The following is a 14511-nucleotide window of genomic DNA, read 5'->3' as shown; positions in this document are numbered from 1 at the left end:
TTCTTGATTATATTAGCCATTATAAAATGATCAAGAAATTTTTCGGTTCGATATCAGAAGGTGGAAAATGAAACCTGAAATGGAGAATATCTTGAAAAATGTAGCAGAGTTGCGCATGAGAGTGCAATAATCTCACCGAACTCAACTCAGTAGACGGACGTATGAACTCGCAAGTATTTCATCAAACACGTAAAATGATTGGCCCTTTTATAAGCTATGAACCGACGGTACACCGAAATGGATTGTGGTTGAATGAATTGTGAAAATGTTGGATAGAACAATGTGAAAGGCACGCCTTTGTATAATACGGCGAAAACCGACATGATAAAAAAAAATCTCAATTTTCGAAAAAGAAAATTAAGCACTTTTTAAATACACCCATTGAAAAAAAGCACATTTAAGCACTTTTTAAAAACACTACGCACCATGTATTATCACGCCAGTTTGAATTCGGTATTTAAAAATAAGTAAATATTCAAGAGAGAAAAAGTTTTTTTCTCTTTAAAAGAAAAGCAAAAAAAATTTTGAGCCTAAACGGCAGTAGGTTTATAATTAAAGCCTGGCAAACATTTTGATTTAATTATGAAAATATACAAATTTTAAATTTGTATGTATTAGTTATGTACTTCTATTTCAGTGGTAGACGGCATCGTGCGTTGGAGTTCCCTTGCCGTCAGGTTAATCGTGGTTTTTTGAATTGGGTTCAAAATTACCTGGCTACGGAGTTGAACATTGGTAATACAAAGAATTGGGTCGACTATTCAACGACGGTTATAAAATATAGATGTACGCAATAACTTTGAGTAGTGGTATTCTTATCAATTCACCATGTTAAAGGGGCATTCTAGATAATTTTTTTAAACATATAGAAATATCCAAGTCGACGTCAGTTGAACGTAATTTATCATTTTTGTTTTTCAATCGTACATCAATTGAGCAATTGATTACTATACCAATTAATAGAGTGAAGGAGGAACATGTGTTGTTTCTCTGAGCAACCAGAAGACGCAAATAATTGATGGACTGCTTTGCAGCAACAGATCTAGTTCAGTCTTACAATAAGTAAGACAACTGTATTTAATTCAAATAATTAGTAGACTGTTTTAGAGCAACAGATCTAGTTCAGTCTTACAATAAATAAGACAGCTCTATTAAAAAAAATAATTTCATTGAATAAATCTACGTCATTAGCAGGCGATGCTCCTACTTTTCATGTAAGCAGCTTGATTAAAATAAGCTTGATTTAAATCAACTGAATTTTTTGATTGAACAATTTTTAAAGCATTTTAAGAAGACGCTTGTTAAAAAAAATTTCTGATTTTCATAGTTTTAAAATTTATTGTAAATATGTTTCAATTAACAAAAGCTGCATTATTATATTAACGTATAGAATTGCATTATTAACTTGAATGAAATAAATTATAGTTCATTCTACATGACATTTTAAAAACTTTTCAGTTCTCGTTGATTTTACAGAATACAAATATTATTTCATTTTAATAATATATCAATGATAATTATATTTATAAAATTTTTTATAAATTGAAATTTTTAAAGTATCTTGAAAATCCTTTAAAAAATCTGATTTAAATAAAAAAAAAGTATTTTTTTATTTTGAAAAAAATAAGAACCTTGCTTGTAATTGCCAAGAAATATAATAACTGAAAAGAAACTCCAAGCAACAATCAAAACAGTCATTTCACAGATTAGAATATGCATTAATTGCTGAAGAGAAGATATTTCAACTGAAGATGAATAAAAATCAAATTTCATGAAGAAAATTAAAAATCACATACTTCAGTTATTGCTTCTTGCAGTCTCTGAACTTCAGTCTTTAGTCTTTCAATCTCTGCATCTTTGGCTTCAGAAGATTTGGTTTGTTTCATCAAGGAAGATTTCAACTGCCTTATTTCTTTGTCCTTTCTCTGGGTGGGCGTGAGATACTCCTCAGGCTTTGCCAGGTGGCGATCACAGTGCAGGACATACTTCTTTCCATAATGGCATCTGCTGATGGGCCGTGACACCGATGCTTCAGTGCACTGACTCTGACTAGCGAATGACGTGTAGCTGACAAAGCTGCCAAAGCTCTTCACGGAGCTGTCGTCATCTATGGAGAAAGGCATCGAGGCCACGGATCCCATGTTTCCATACCTGTCCTCCAGCTGCCAGCTCGGGAAGTCTCGGGACATAGACATGGACTTTGGCCTGGCTTGGAACCGAATCCCTTCCAAAGCATCGTTCTTTAATCGGACGGACGTTGACCGATTGAGCCGAGGTATTCGGCATCTTTTAGCACTGCGAGGTAGCGTGGACGAGTTGACGTTTCCGTTGACTTCATCAGTCTCAGCCATCACCAGTTCTGGAAAGAAAGAAAAAAATAGAAATCAACAAATGAGACGAAATAAGTTGACATTTTTAGAAATTTTGCGTGCACACCACAAAATATTATAGGGATTAAGGTCAGATGTTTCTTAGATGTTCAGACAAGCCTCCACACGGTTTTTTGTAGGTAGTCCGATCAGACCACTATAAAGGTAAACCAATTAGTGAAAGAACCTTTTAATATGAAATCTAATAAAAATTAGAAAGTGGTAGCAAATATATGTTTAAAAATTTGTTTAATTTATGAATATAATTGGTTTATTTTATTTACTTGCCAACCACGACAGATTCAATTCTCAAATATATATGATAAATTTCTCTCTAGTGCTTTTAAAATAGAATTTGGGTTCATGCGCACAAGCGGTTCGCTTTTTAAATAATCTGCGCAGACTACTTAGAAGAAACCGCGTCGAGGCTTTCTGATGTAGGAGGTTATGGACAAGCGCATATCGTCCTGTCACAGCTTGAAATGCGTGTTGAAGAAAACAAACATAGCTTGAAATGCGTGTTGAAGAAAACAAACATAGCTTGAAATGTATGTTTGAAAAATTAAACTTTGCTTAAAATTAACGTTTAATGAAATTAAACATAGCTATTTAAAGAGATGGTCATAACCTTTGATTCCATTGCTTAAGCTACTATTTTATATTAAAATATTAATTCGTGAATAATAATCATGAGTAGCGTTAAAAAAAACAATGTATGTTTTATACTGATTTGGAACGAACCTTCATAAAAAAATAAATAAAGAAGGCATTTAAAATTTGGGTTCCATGTTTAACAATAAAGAGGCTCAATTTGTGCCATGTCCAATTCCATTAATACGCATGTCAAACCAAGTTAAATTTTTAAAGGTGCATATCAAGCTATATCCGCGTTTTTAGCGATTTCCACTTATTCAAACAAGCATTTCAAACTATGCCCATTTTCTTAAACGTGTACTTGTGATTAGTCCAAACTAAAAAGTTCACCGAGGAAACGGTCAATTGTGATGAAGCTTTTCTTAGAAAATATTACCAGCAGATTTAAAAAAGATTTATTTTTCTTTTAATATTTTTCATTCTTTTGAAATGTTTTACAGAGTTTTCATCAAAATTGAAAAAACGTGACTTAAGAAATAAAAATGTGAAGCTTAAGAAGTTTTGTGGCAAAAATTTAATGTTTAAATAACAATTGAAAACTTCAAAAAAAATTTAAGCGAAAAAAAAGAGACTAAAATTTTTCGAGGCAAAGTGTTGAAATATGTTCTATACCTAACAAGACAAATAAATCAAAGAAATTTCCCGCAGTGGCTCAGGAGATAGAGCGTTGGTTGGTAGGGCACTGGGCTCATGTCTAAGAGTTCGTGGGTTCGATCCCCACCGGGAGAAGACTCCCCGTGTAGTAAATGGTGACTGATGCAAGTTAAATCTGTCGAGTCACAAAGTCCTCCAAGTTCTTATAACAAATCAATACCTTTGGAGGTACTGATCCAGAAGTTTCCTTAGCTTCTGGATTAGTTCAAAATTACAAGGCAACGAAGTTGAACATTGGTAGTCGTAAACCCAAAATTGGATCAGCTGTTCAACGACGGATATAAATGCTTGATTCAGGAGCTCCTTAGTCTTCTAAGTTAGGTTCAAAATTACAAGGCTACGAAGTTGAACATTAGTAGTCGTAAACCCAAATTGGATCAGCTGTTCAACGACGGATATAAATGCTTGATTCAGGAGCTACTTAGTCTTCTAAGTTAGGTTCAAAATTACAAGGCTGCGAAGTTGAACATTGGTAGTCGTAAACCCAAAATTGGATCAGCTGTTCAACGACGGATATAAATGCTTGATTCAGGAGCTCCTTAGTCTTCTAAGTTAGGTTCAAAATTACAAGGCTACGAAGTTGAACATTGGTAGTCGTAAACCCAAAATTGGATCAGCTGTTCAACGACGGATATAAATGCTTGATTCAGGAGCTCCTTAGTCTTCTAAGTTAGGTTCAAAATTACAAGGCTGCGAAGTTGAACATTGGTAGTCGTAAACCCAAAATTGGATCAGCTGTTCAACGACGGATATAAATGCTTGATTCAGGAGCTCCTTAGTCTTCTAAGTTAGGTTCAAAATTACAAGGCTACGAAGTTGAACATTAGTAGTCGTAAACTCAAATTGGATCAGCTGTTCAACGACGGATATAAATGCTTGATTCAGGAGCTCCTTAGTCTTCTAAGTTAGGTTCAAAATTACAAGGCTACGAAGTTGAACATTGGTAGTCGTAAACCCAAATTGGATCAGCTGTTCAACGACGGATATAAATGCTTGATTCAGGAGCTCCTTAAGTCTTCTAAGTTAGGTTCAAAATTACAAGGCAACAGAGTTGAGGATAGTAAACTCAGAATTGGTTCGGCTTTTCAACCTCGATTGTAAAATGAATTGAGATTCAGTATTTTTCGATAAATGTTGTATTTAATTGGGTCACTTTTACATTTGTCAGAATGGAACATTTAACTCGCTTTAAAATAAAAAATAAAAAAAATAGCGTACAAATAAAGATATTCGAACTTATAATAACATAGGGGCTTTTAAATATTACACATATGCTTCTAATGAGAGGAAAAGGCACGAGCAACGCTTCCGTAACACACTAAAATCGTCTTATCTTCAAAAAAGTTTTAAATGCAAAACCGTAATAAAAATGAAAAAAAAAATAGAGCTTAGAAAATTTTTCAAATTTGAAACAAAAATTAAAGTTGAAGAACGAAAAAGTTGAAGAAAAATATTTGAGTTCAATTGTCCCATTAAAGAAAATAAGAAAGAAGATTATGTCATTATCAGGTATGGAGAAATGGCTGCAACAGCCTTTTATGCCATCATATTAGACACCCATGTCTTTAAATTTAAATTATTTTAAACTTCCAATTCTCCAGTTTAAACTAAGCTAAACTGCAAAATTTCGATTTAAAATTTCATCGAATGAATTAAATATGTTTTTATCGAATTTTATCCTAAAATCAGAGTACCAAAATAGAAAGTCAAAGTTAAAACAATATCCGAGGGATGGGGTGATACGATATACGATCTTCTTACCCAAACATGGGAGGGGGTTGGGATTTGCTTATTTTTGCAGACAAGGATGGAGAGGAGGCTCAAAAATTCCAAAAAAACTTAAGTTCTAAATCATTTAACGTATCTTTTTAACAGTAATTCATAATAGAATATTTATGCAATTTGCACCAAAAAATAATAATTGTAAAACGGTTCATAAGATCAGCCACCAATTTAAATATCTTAAAATGCAACGTAGAATTACAATATTCTAATAATAATACTAATAATAAAAACAATCCTCCTAAACTCTTAATTTAGAAATCAAACAAAATCAAAAACGTAAACGGGAGCAGTAAAGGTAATTTTAACCTTTAAATTAGGGAAACAAAAATATTTATAGTAAAAGAATAACTATGACTTATATAAACTTTATGCTGATGACAACCAAACCAATATGAAAATTAATGTGGGAAAACTAGATCCTACCACATGATTTTCCAGCCAGTAAAAATGTATTGACAACAATGGATAACTGCGACACCATCATTAGATTTTTGTATATCAGTGGTTTCCAACTTTTGTGGCCCGCGAACTGAAATATATTAGTTGTCATTTTTTGCGGACAATTTTCGTAAAAAATCTATATGGGTTTAAAATACTTTTCTCATTAATAAAAACCTAATTTCTTCGTTTCTGCAAAATTTATCATACCAACGGTGCAAAAAAAAAAAAAAAAAATTATTTATCAGGTTATTGCAGCAAGAAAATATTTATTCAAATACAAAAATAATCGTGTATGTTGCTCTTTTTTATTTCATTTTTTTTGTATTTTGCGAATATAATTTAGCATGTGTGTATCAAAAATTTTCTCGAAGAAATTCTCTGATTTAACTTTTTGAAACCACTCATTTTGGACAAAAATATTTACACACACATTTGTAAATTTTAAATTTAAAGGGAACTATCTATTCTCTGGTGGTTGCAGCAAACAAACCTCAATTTTGTCAATGAACATTTTGTGTGCTATGTAAGTTTTAATACCAACCTTTTATATCTTAACAATTAGATATCTGTTGCACATTTATTGTTTAATACATGCGTGCACATTAAAGTTATTGTAGCTCAAATTTTTTAATATACAATTAAATATTTTTAAAAATCTACTTCTTATTTTAATTTGTAATTCAATACTTTTATTTTGTACAACTTGGTAAAAATCTGACATCAATATTTAATGTTCCTTCAAACATAAAAGAGTATTACATAAAATTTGGATAAAGTTGCGGCCCGCCATTTGATTTGTGTTTTTAATTGTGGTCCCCGGCCTCATGTAAGTTCGAAATCCCTGTTGTATAATTAAACAAAAATCCCTGTTTCATAATTAAACAAAAGAACTGAAAAGTTGTCATAAAAATAGACAATTTTTGAAAACAAAAAGTCTTATGTATCACTTTCTCAACATGTTACACGAAATCATTTGTTCAAACAAAACAGCTGCAGTAACGAAAATAGAATCCTCCACAATAATAACTTAACTTGCACCATATTTTTCACTTTCAATATTTGATACATTCTTATTCGAATGTCACTCCACAGCTGTTCTTCTGTTGACTTGTTGGTTATAGAACTTTCACCCCATTTTCACCCCCTTAACGGAAACATCTGTTGTTGTGGCAAGAGTAAAAGCATGAATTCTTATGCTTACTGGAAGATAGATCGTTTGATACAAAGAAAAAACAAACAAAGATTATTTACCGTTTTAATGCATGTTACGGTCAACGTGAATAGTCGGTTATTATTAATACTAACCGGTCAATATTAATAATAACCAAATAAGCCGGTTAAAGTGAATAATTTAAGCGAATTTGTCACATTAACCGATTATTAATAATAACTAATGAAGTTTGGTCTATGTCATTTTTTCGCGTTTTTATTGTGGATATTTCCGTATCGTGATCTGCCACGCCAACTGCAATTGCCAAGGCGCCAAGTTGATTTTAAATTGGAAAAAAAAGAAAAGAAAAAAGAAAAAAAAAACATTCTGACGTGTGTCCAGGGGTCCTTTGAGTTGATCTAAGTTATGTACAGGCGTCGGGAAAACTTTTACAAAATCGTAAAAAGAAAATCAAAATTGGAATTTTTCAAAAAATTAAACAATTTCTCCAAAATTTAAATAATTGCTAAATTAATGGATCTTATATTGATACGTTTAAATTAAGTTTATTGAAATGTCGTTAAAAAAAATTTTTTTTTAAATTTTAAAAACCAAGATTTATATATTAAAAGCATAAATGTTAAAAAAAAGAAGAAAAAAAAACTATACTCAACGGACGTACAAATCGATAGCTGTGTATTAAATGAATACAATTTCCCTAAACTAAAGAAACTAATTAATGCTTTAAGATTAACTATGTCCCATTATATTCATTGAAATATGCACTGTTGTACCGATTTGTTAAATTTTAATGTTGAAATCAATCGTTGAACTTAAAAGTTTTAAAAATGCTAGCAACCTTAAATTTTCTAAAATTTCTCTTTCTCTGATTCAGGTCAAAAATTACGATCTGTGGATGTATGAATAGGTCCGCCCTATTAACGCGTGTGACGTATGGGTGTGGCAGAAGTAGCATTCTTGGCCATAGATGGCGCCACTGGAAAACAAGAACAATCGCACTTCTCTGCCTTAATAGGCATACGAAGAGAGAGTTTAACAAAAAATATTATAAATTATTGAAAAGTTTATTGCCAGGTTTAATGACATAATGTAAAAATTTTATTATAAAGTAAATTTTTATGATGAAACACAAAAATGGGAGCCAATCAGTTAATTAATTTTCCAAAAACAATAATTCGAAATTATAAATATTTTTACACTATAGCTTTTTTATTTGTTATTTTTTCAAAAACATCTCGTCTGAGAGAAAAATAGGTAATTTTAAAAAGTTACAAAGCTTGCTCGCTTGCTTGCAGGATTTACCAATAAAAATAAACCAATTAGGATTATTTTGAGTAAAAAGTTCTAAAACGAAAAATAAATCTTGATGTCAGATATATCAAAATAATAAACAAATTTTTTATTTATCAACAATAAAAAAAAAATTTGTGCAAGCAAATTTTGAAAATTTTGAGTTCATGAAATTGTAATTACGAATCTAATTATCAATTTGTTAAAAAAATTATTTGGTTTGCTCATCAAGCTTGAAGACATGCTTTAAAAATAAAGCAATGAATGTTCTAAAATAAATAATATAAAGGATATTTCCTGGAAGAGAAAGTGTGTGAGACTAAACTGAGGATAATAGGAAAAAAATAAAGAATTAAAACTGCTATTAAAATAATCAATAGCGTAATTTACTACGAAAAAAAAACAATACCAAGAGGCAAGATTAAGCAAAATAAAAATAAAATAACAACGATGAATTTCGATTAACGGGAAAGCATGTTGAGTATGTTTCAAAAATAAATCATGAGGAACCATTTGAAAATATTAGAAAATGTGTATTTACGATTCTAAAACCGTGATACAAAAATAATCAATAATTTAAAAACGTAACTCATTAATAAAAATACCAAGAAGCAATGATTTAAAAATACAAAACAATGTTTTTTGCAAAAGTTAAAAACGAAAAAAAAAAAAATAACAATATTTTTTTATGAAGCAGGGAAGTGAATACATAAAACAAGTGAAAACATAAGCTAATTTACTAATTTATAACAATACAAAAATAATAATTCATCCATTTAGCACTCACCATGTAAAAAGAACGCCATTGATGCATTTCATAGAATAATCATCTATGTCCAGACGATAATCGATTTTTTTTGAGGTTAACGGCTACTAGCCACTAAATGGATTGTTTTTTCTTTTTCTTCTTTCATTTCCTTTTTCGCCCTTTGCTTCCCAAATCTTATTAACTTAATAATATAATCCTTTCAGCAATCTATTTTTAGTCCAGCTTATTTTAAGAATTTTTTAACAGGTTAGAAAGAATATTATAATGGGTTTCAGCTTCCAATATATTAAGCGCTGAGACCAATATATTGAGCAGAATTTGGTACAATTTTATCTCCCAAAAAATAATATTAAGATTTTTTTGTTTGCTTGTATGCCTTTACAAAGCGATTGTCTATGTAAAAATGTAATAGCCAATAAGTATTTATAAAATTGCAGAGATCAAAACTTATTTTAAAAATGCATGTATCTAATGAAGACAAATTTAAGAAAAGGATTTCATAACAAATATTATTGCTGCTTACCACAAAACGAATATATAAATTTCAAATGTTTCATCAAAAAACTTTAAGTTAAATCGCGATTTTACTTGCTCTTCCTTGTATACATTTGAATTTTTTATTAAGATAAACACCGTAAAGTATTAAACTGATTGTGCTAACCTGTCAATAAAAATACCGTAAACATATTTTTCTTTCGAATTTTTCAATAATTAACAGGTAAAAATTATAATTTAAATTTGGTCATATTAATTACATTATTATACGATTACAATGAATGAGAAATTACGGGTGAATCCTAGAATATAGCCCACCGTGGCGATTTTTTGAAATATCGCCAAACTAGATCTCTGGACGATATTTCGGGGAGGTATGTTGTAACCTTATTGAAAGTTTACTTTGTAATTTATTTTATTGATAAAATTTTAATACATTTTCAATAACTTAATTTTTTTTTCTTTTAAATAATAAAAAAATAACGTTGATCAAAGTAATAATCGTCAACTTGGCGAGATTTCAAAAAGTCGCCATGGGGTCGGCTTTTCTAGGATTTTACCGAAATTACATTTCTTTTTTCTTTATATATAATCTATAATCTTTTATTATAACGAGTAAGAGTATAAATAGCCCGAAACTATTAATGCATCAGCTGAAGGACGTAATAGCAAAGTCATAAAATTATTTATTGATGCATCAACTGCGTAAAATAGACCTTTTTTTTAATAATGCGCCAATAGGAGTTTGTGTTGAAATCATAGAAGACAAATTACTTAATGGTGCGACAACTGAAATTTTTGTTAGATTGATAGAAAAATTATTCAATAATGCGACAACTGAGGTTCTCGTTACAGTCATAGAAGACAAATTATTTAATAACTCTTCAACTGAAATTCTTGTTGCATTTATAGACATATTATTTAATAATGCGACAACTGAAGTTGTTGTTACATTAATAGAAGACAGGTTACTCAATAACGAGTCAGCTGAAATTCTTATTTCATTAATTGAAGTCAAGTTACTTAATAACTCGTCAACTGAAATTCTTGTTGTATTTATAGACAAATTATTTAATAACGTGCCAACTGAAATTCTTGTTACATTAATAGATAAATTATTTAATAATGCGTCAACTGAGAATTTTCTTACATTGTTCGACAAATTATTCATTTAGTTTTGATAATACTAGTTTTATAAAACAGAATATTTTCACTAAGTAGATAACTTTTGCAGGTGACCTTTTAGGGTGTCTTGTGAACTACAAAAGGCCGCTATGTACTAGAGGAATCTTATAAGGGTGTGAACAAAAGAATAGGTGGGGTGGCCAAGAAAGGTAAAAGAGAGAGAAGAAAAAAAAATATGTGAGGCCCACAACACCCCTAACTTTTGCCCTTTTGAATCTACATCCGGTTCAGAGGATTAGTGGGATAGTGGGACAAAAAGTATCTTGCTCGAATATTCTGGAAATGATGCGATTAGAACCTTTCTTTTATTGAATTTTCATAAAACAAAATCACCTAATTGTGAGTACATACTGGCTTTATTCAAATAAAGGGTTTATTTCATTTTGGAGACAGACTTCGTGAAAATTGCTTTTTATAAAAATAAATAAATAAAACAAAGTATATAACTAAATAAAATGAAACGATTTATTTTATTTAAATCAGAGATTTTATTTAAATCGGAATGTTTTTGATTTTTTCATAAACATTTCACTCTAAAAATTTCAGTTTATAATCAAATAAATTTTAATAACATAATTCTAATTTAAATGTTACTGCAATCAAATCATAACTATACATTTTATACTTTATAAATGTATTAAAAATTATTTTATAGTGATACAAATACACATAGACAAATACATGACTCAAATTTATTAAAAAAAAAAATAGAAATGCATTAGAATTAAGTACCAAAAAACGGGCTAAAGAATCACACTATTATTTCTCCAACCTATTTAATTAAAAAAAAAAAGAGAGAAATAGTAAAACCAACTATTTTTATTTTCCATGCCATTTATAAAATGTAATATTGAAACAAGAACTCAAATGTAATAACAGTTAAATTAATTAGATGTTAATAGATAATATCAGATAGTTAATTTTTAACAAATGAAATTTCAGCCATGAACAGAAGAGATTTGGAACATTGAAGAAGTTTTTTCAATCCACAGTGATGAAAACCATGGTTTTTAGTGGAACATTGTCTCTTGCCAACAATGATAAAAATATTTTCATAAAAACTAAAAATTCAAATCATGAATATTTTTATGTTATTATTAATAACAATAATTAAAATCAACAGATAATTTTGTTTTGAAGAATATAACTTCATGGAGTCTTCTGAAAATTATATTAAAGTTCGAAAGGTTTCTTTAGGTTATATTCTTCAAAACAAAACAGTCACTCTAAATACTAATTCTAACATTCTATATTTAAAATAAAAAAAAAATTAATAAAATGCTTTAATTTCAATATTTTATGACATGAATTTTACTTATATAATAATTCAAATAGTAACTCCTAAAATATTTTCCCACAGTTTTGAAGGTTGCTAAGCAAGAAACTTATATAACGGTAAAAAAAATCTAAATTGATGCTCCTCGAAAATCAGATAAAAAAAAGTAATAAAAACGTTCTTATTTTTTAATATCAAGCCAAACTATCTTTAAATTGATTTTTGATGATACGTTATAAAACAGAAAAATCATATTTCACGAACAGAAAATTTACGAGGAAAACAAAAATAAAAATAGATTTTGTTAGACTAGTTCTTTGGGTTATTTGTAGGTCAGCAATAACAACCTTAATTGTGTCCAGTTTTCACATGCATGAGAAGGCAATGTTACGCCATGGGAACCCGGACGGAACTGATAAGTCATCTTCACCGGGTCATCCTCAACTTCCGAAGGGGTAAACACATCGGTTTCTAAAAATTTGTTTCTTATTTTATTATGAATCGAACATTAATTATTTGATTACAATCAATGTTATTTATCAAATTAAATGAAACAAAAAGGGAAGTAGATAAGAAATGGAACAAAATAGGCCATAAAAATATACCTAATAGCAGCCTGATTTCAGAATTAAAAAGATTATTTTAATCCATTCGCTTCTTATGCCTTTATTACGTAATTTATTTGTTCTAATTTAGTATTAAGATCAAGAATCGAATATTTATTACTTAATAAAAAAATACTAATTACTTAATTAGGATCAAAACTGTTTAGCATATTAAAGAGAAAAGTAGCTAAGAAATGCAACAAAATAGGCAATAAAAATATAGCTGAACCGAAAACAGATTTTAGAATTAAAATGATTATTTTAATTTACCAATCTCTTAATTTTATTCCGTTATTTATCAGTTTGAATTGAATATTAAGTTGTAGAATCGAATATTTGATGAATTTTCATTACGATCAAAATTATTGATAAAATTAACGAAAACAACAAGAGAAATCGATACTAAAAAAATCGAACTAAACAAGATATAAAAAATTTACCAAAATGGTAGCTTAGTTTTTAGAATTATAATGATTCTTCTAATAAATCTGTCTCGAATATTTTTTCCATAATTTATGAATTCGAATCGAAAATAAAGTAGCTAGATCGAATATTCATTATTTGATTAGCGACAATATTATTTATCAAATTAAATAAAACAAAAAAGAAAATAGATAAATAATCGAGCAAAATAGGCTATAAAAATCTATCGAAATGGTTTAGAATTAAAAAGATTATTTTAATCCTTCCTCTTCTTAATCTTTTCCGTAATTTATTAGTTCGAATAGAATAGTAATATGAATAATTGAATATTTATTACTTAATTAGGAAAAATAATATTTATTATTATATTAGTAGAATTGTTTAGCGAATTAAATAAAAAGAAAAGTAGATAAGAAATGCAACAAAATAGGTAATAAAAATATAGCTAAACGGTAAACAGATTTTAAAATTAAGTTGATTATTCAAATACAACAATCTCTTAACTTTTATTCCGTAATGTATCAGTTCGAAATGAATATTTTTATTACGATCAAAATTATTTATGAAATTAACTAAAACAACAAGAGAGGTAGATGGTAAGAAACAGAGCAAAATAAGCTAAAAAAAAATATAGCAAAATGGTAGCTTGATTTTTAGAATTAAAATGATTGTTCTAATAAACCAGTCTCTTAATTTTTTTTCAGTAATTTATCAGTTCGAATCGAATATTCATTGTTTAATTAAAATCAGAATTATTTATTAAATTAAATAAAAAAGGGATAAAAAAATGGAACGAAATAGGTTATTAAAATATTGCTAAATGCATCCTTCTTCAAAAACTAGCAGCCATTTTTCATATCAATTGCAATATTCTGATCATTAAAACCATACACAAAAAATACACCATTGAAAAAATAATAATGACAATGATTTCGAAAATTCACAATTCGAGAAAGAATTAAAAAATCGTACGTTATGAAATTCGTAATTTCAGCTCATTTCCACATTAATGGTATACATTTTCCAAAAACAAAATATGATGGAATTTACAAGTGGTATATAATTAAAAAACAGGTTTATGAGAAAATCTCATTCGAAGTTTTCTTAAATTTTAAACTTTTCTGATGAAAAGTTTCAATCAACAAAACTTAATAATCCACAAGATGGCGTTCCTGTGGACATTTTCAAGGACCCCTTAGTCTTCATACTCTATTCGAAAACTTAACATCATAGTCATTTTAACATTTTAAAATTTATATTATTATATGTAGTTACTAATCTATTTGTTTTTAATGTCCTTTGTAGTTTTTACATTTGGTCAACTCCCAAAATGGTTTAGATTATCTTTTAATTCTATTTCTCCAATTCAGTGAAATTCTAAAGCAAAACACAAA

The 14511-nt window shown here is 28.9% G+C and overlaps 1 protein-coding gene across 7 annotated transcripts in view; it reads right to left on the bottom strand.

The window, feature by feature from the left end:
• The window catches only part of qtc (GRIP domain-containing protein quick-to-court), a 113165-nt gene that overhangs the window by 13987 nt on the left and 84667 nt on the right, over positions 1–14511 (bottom strand). For 6 of the 7 annotated variants that reach the window (XM_071182012.2, XM_087160736.1, XM_087160738.1 and 3 more), the window contains exon 2: positions 1797–2359. In XM_071182012.2, coding sequence (XP_071038113.2) covers positions 1797–2359 — 563 coding nt within the window. Of the gene's footprint in view, positions 1–1796; positions 2360–9151; positions 9170–14511 lie in introns of those variants that run through there. The other variant, XM_087160737.1, reaches the window with a different exon arrangement.

This window comes from Parasteatoda tepidariorum, chromosome 4 (genome assembly GCF_982258835.1).
Source record: "Parasteatoda tepidariorum strain Cologne lab strain chromosome 4, Ptep-v5.0, whole genome shotgun sequence".
In the NCBI taxonomy this organism is placed as follows: Eukaryota; Metazoa; Arthropoda; class Arachnida; order Araneae; family Theridiidae; genus Parasteatoda; species Parasteatoda tepidariorum.
The sequence above is the reverse complement of the archived record's forward strand: the minus strand, read 5'-3'. Positions and strand labels throughout refer to the sequence as shown.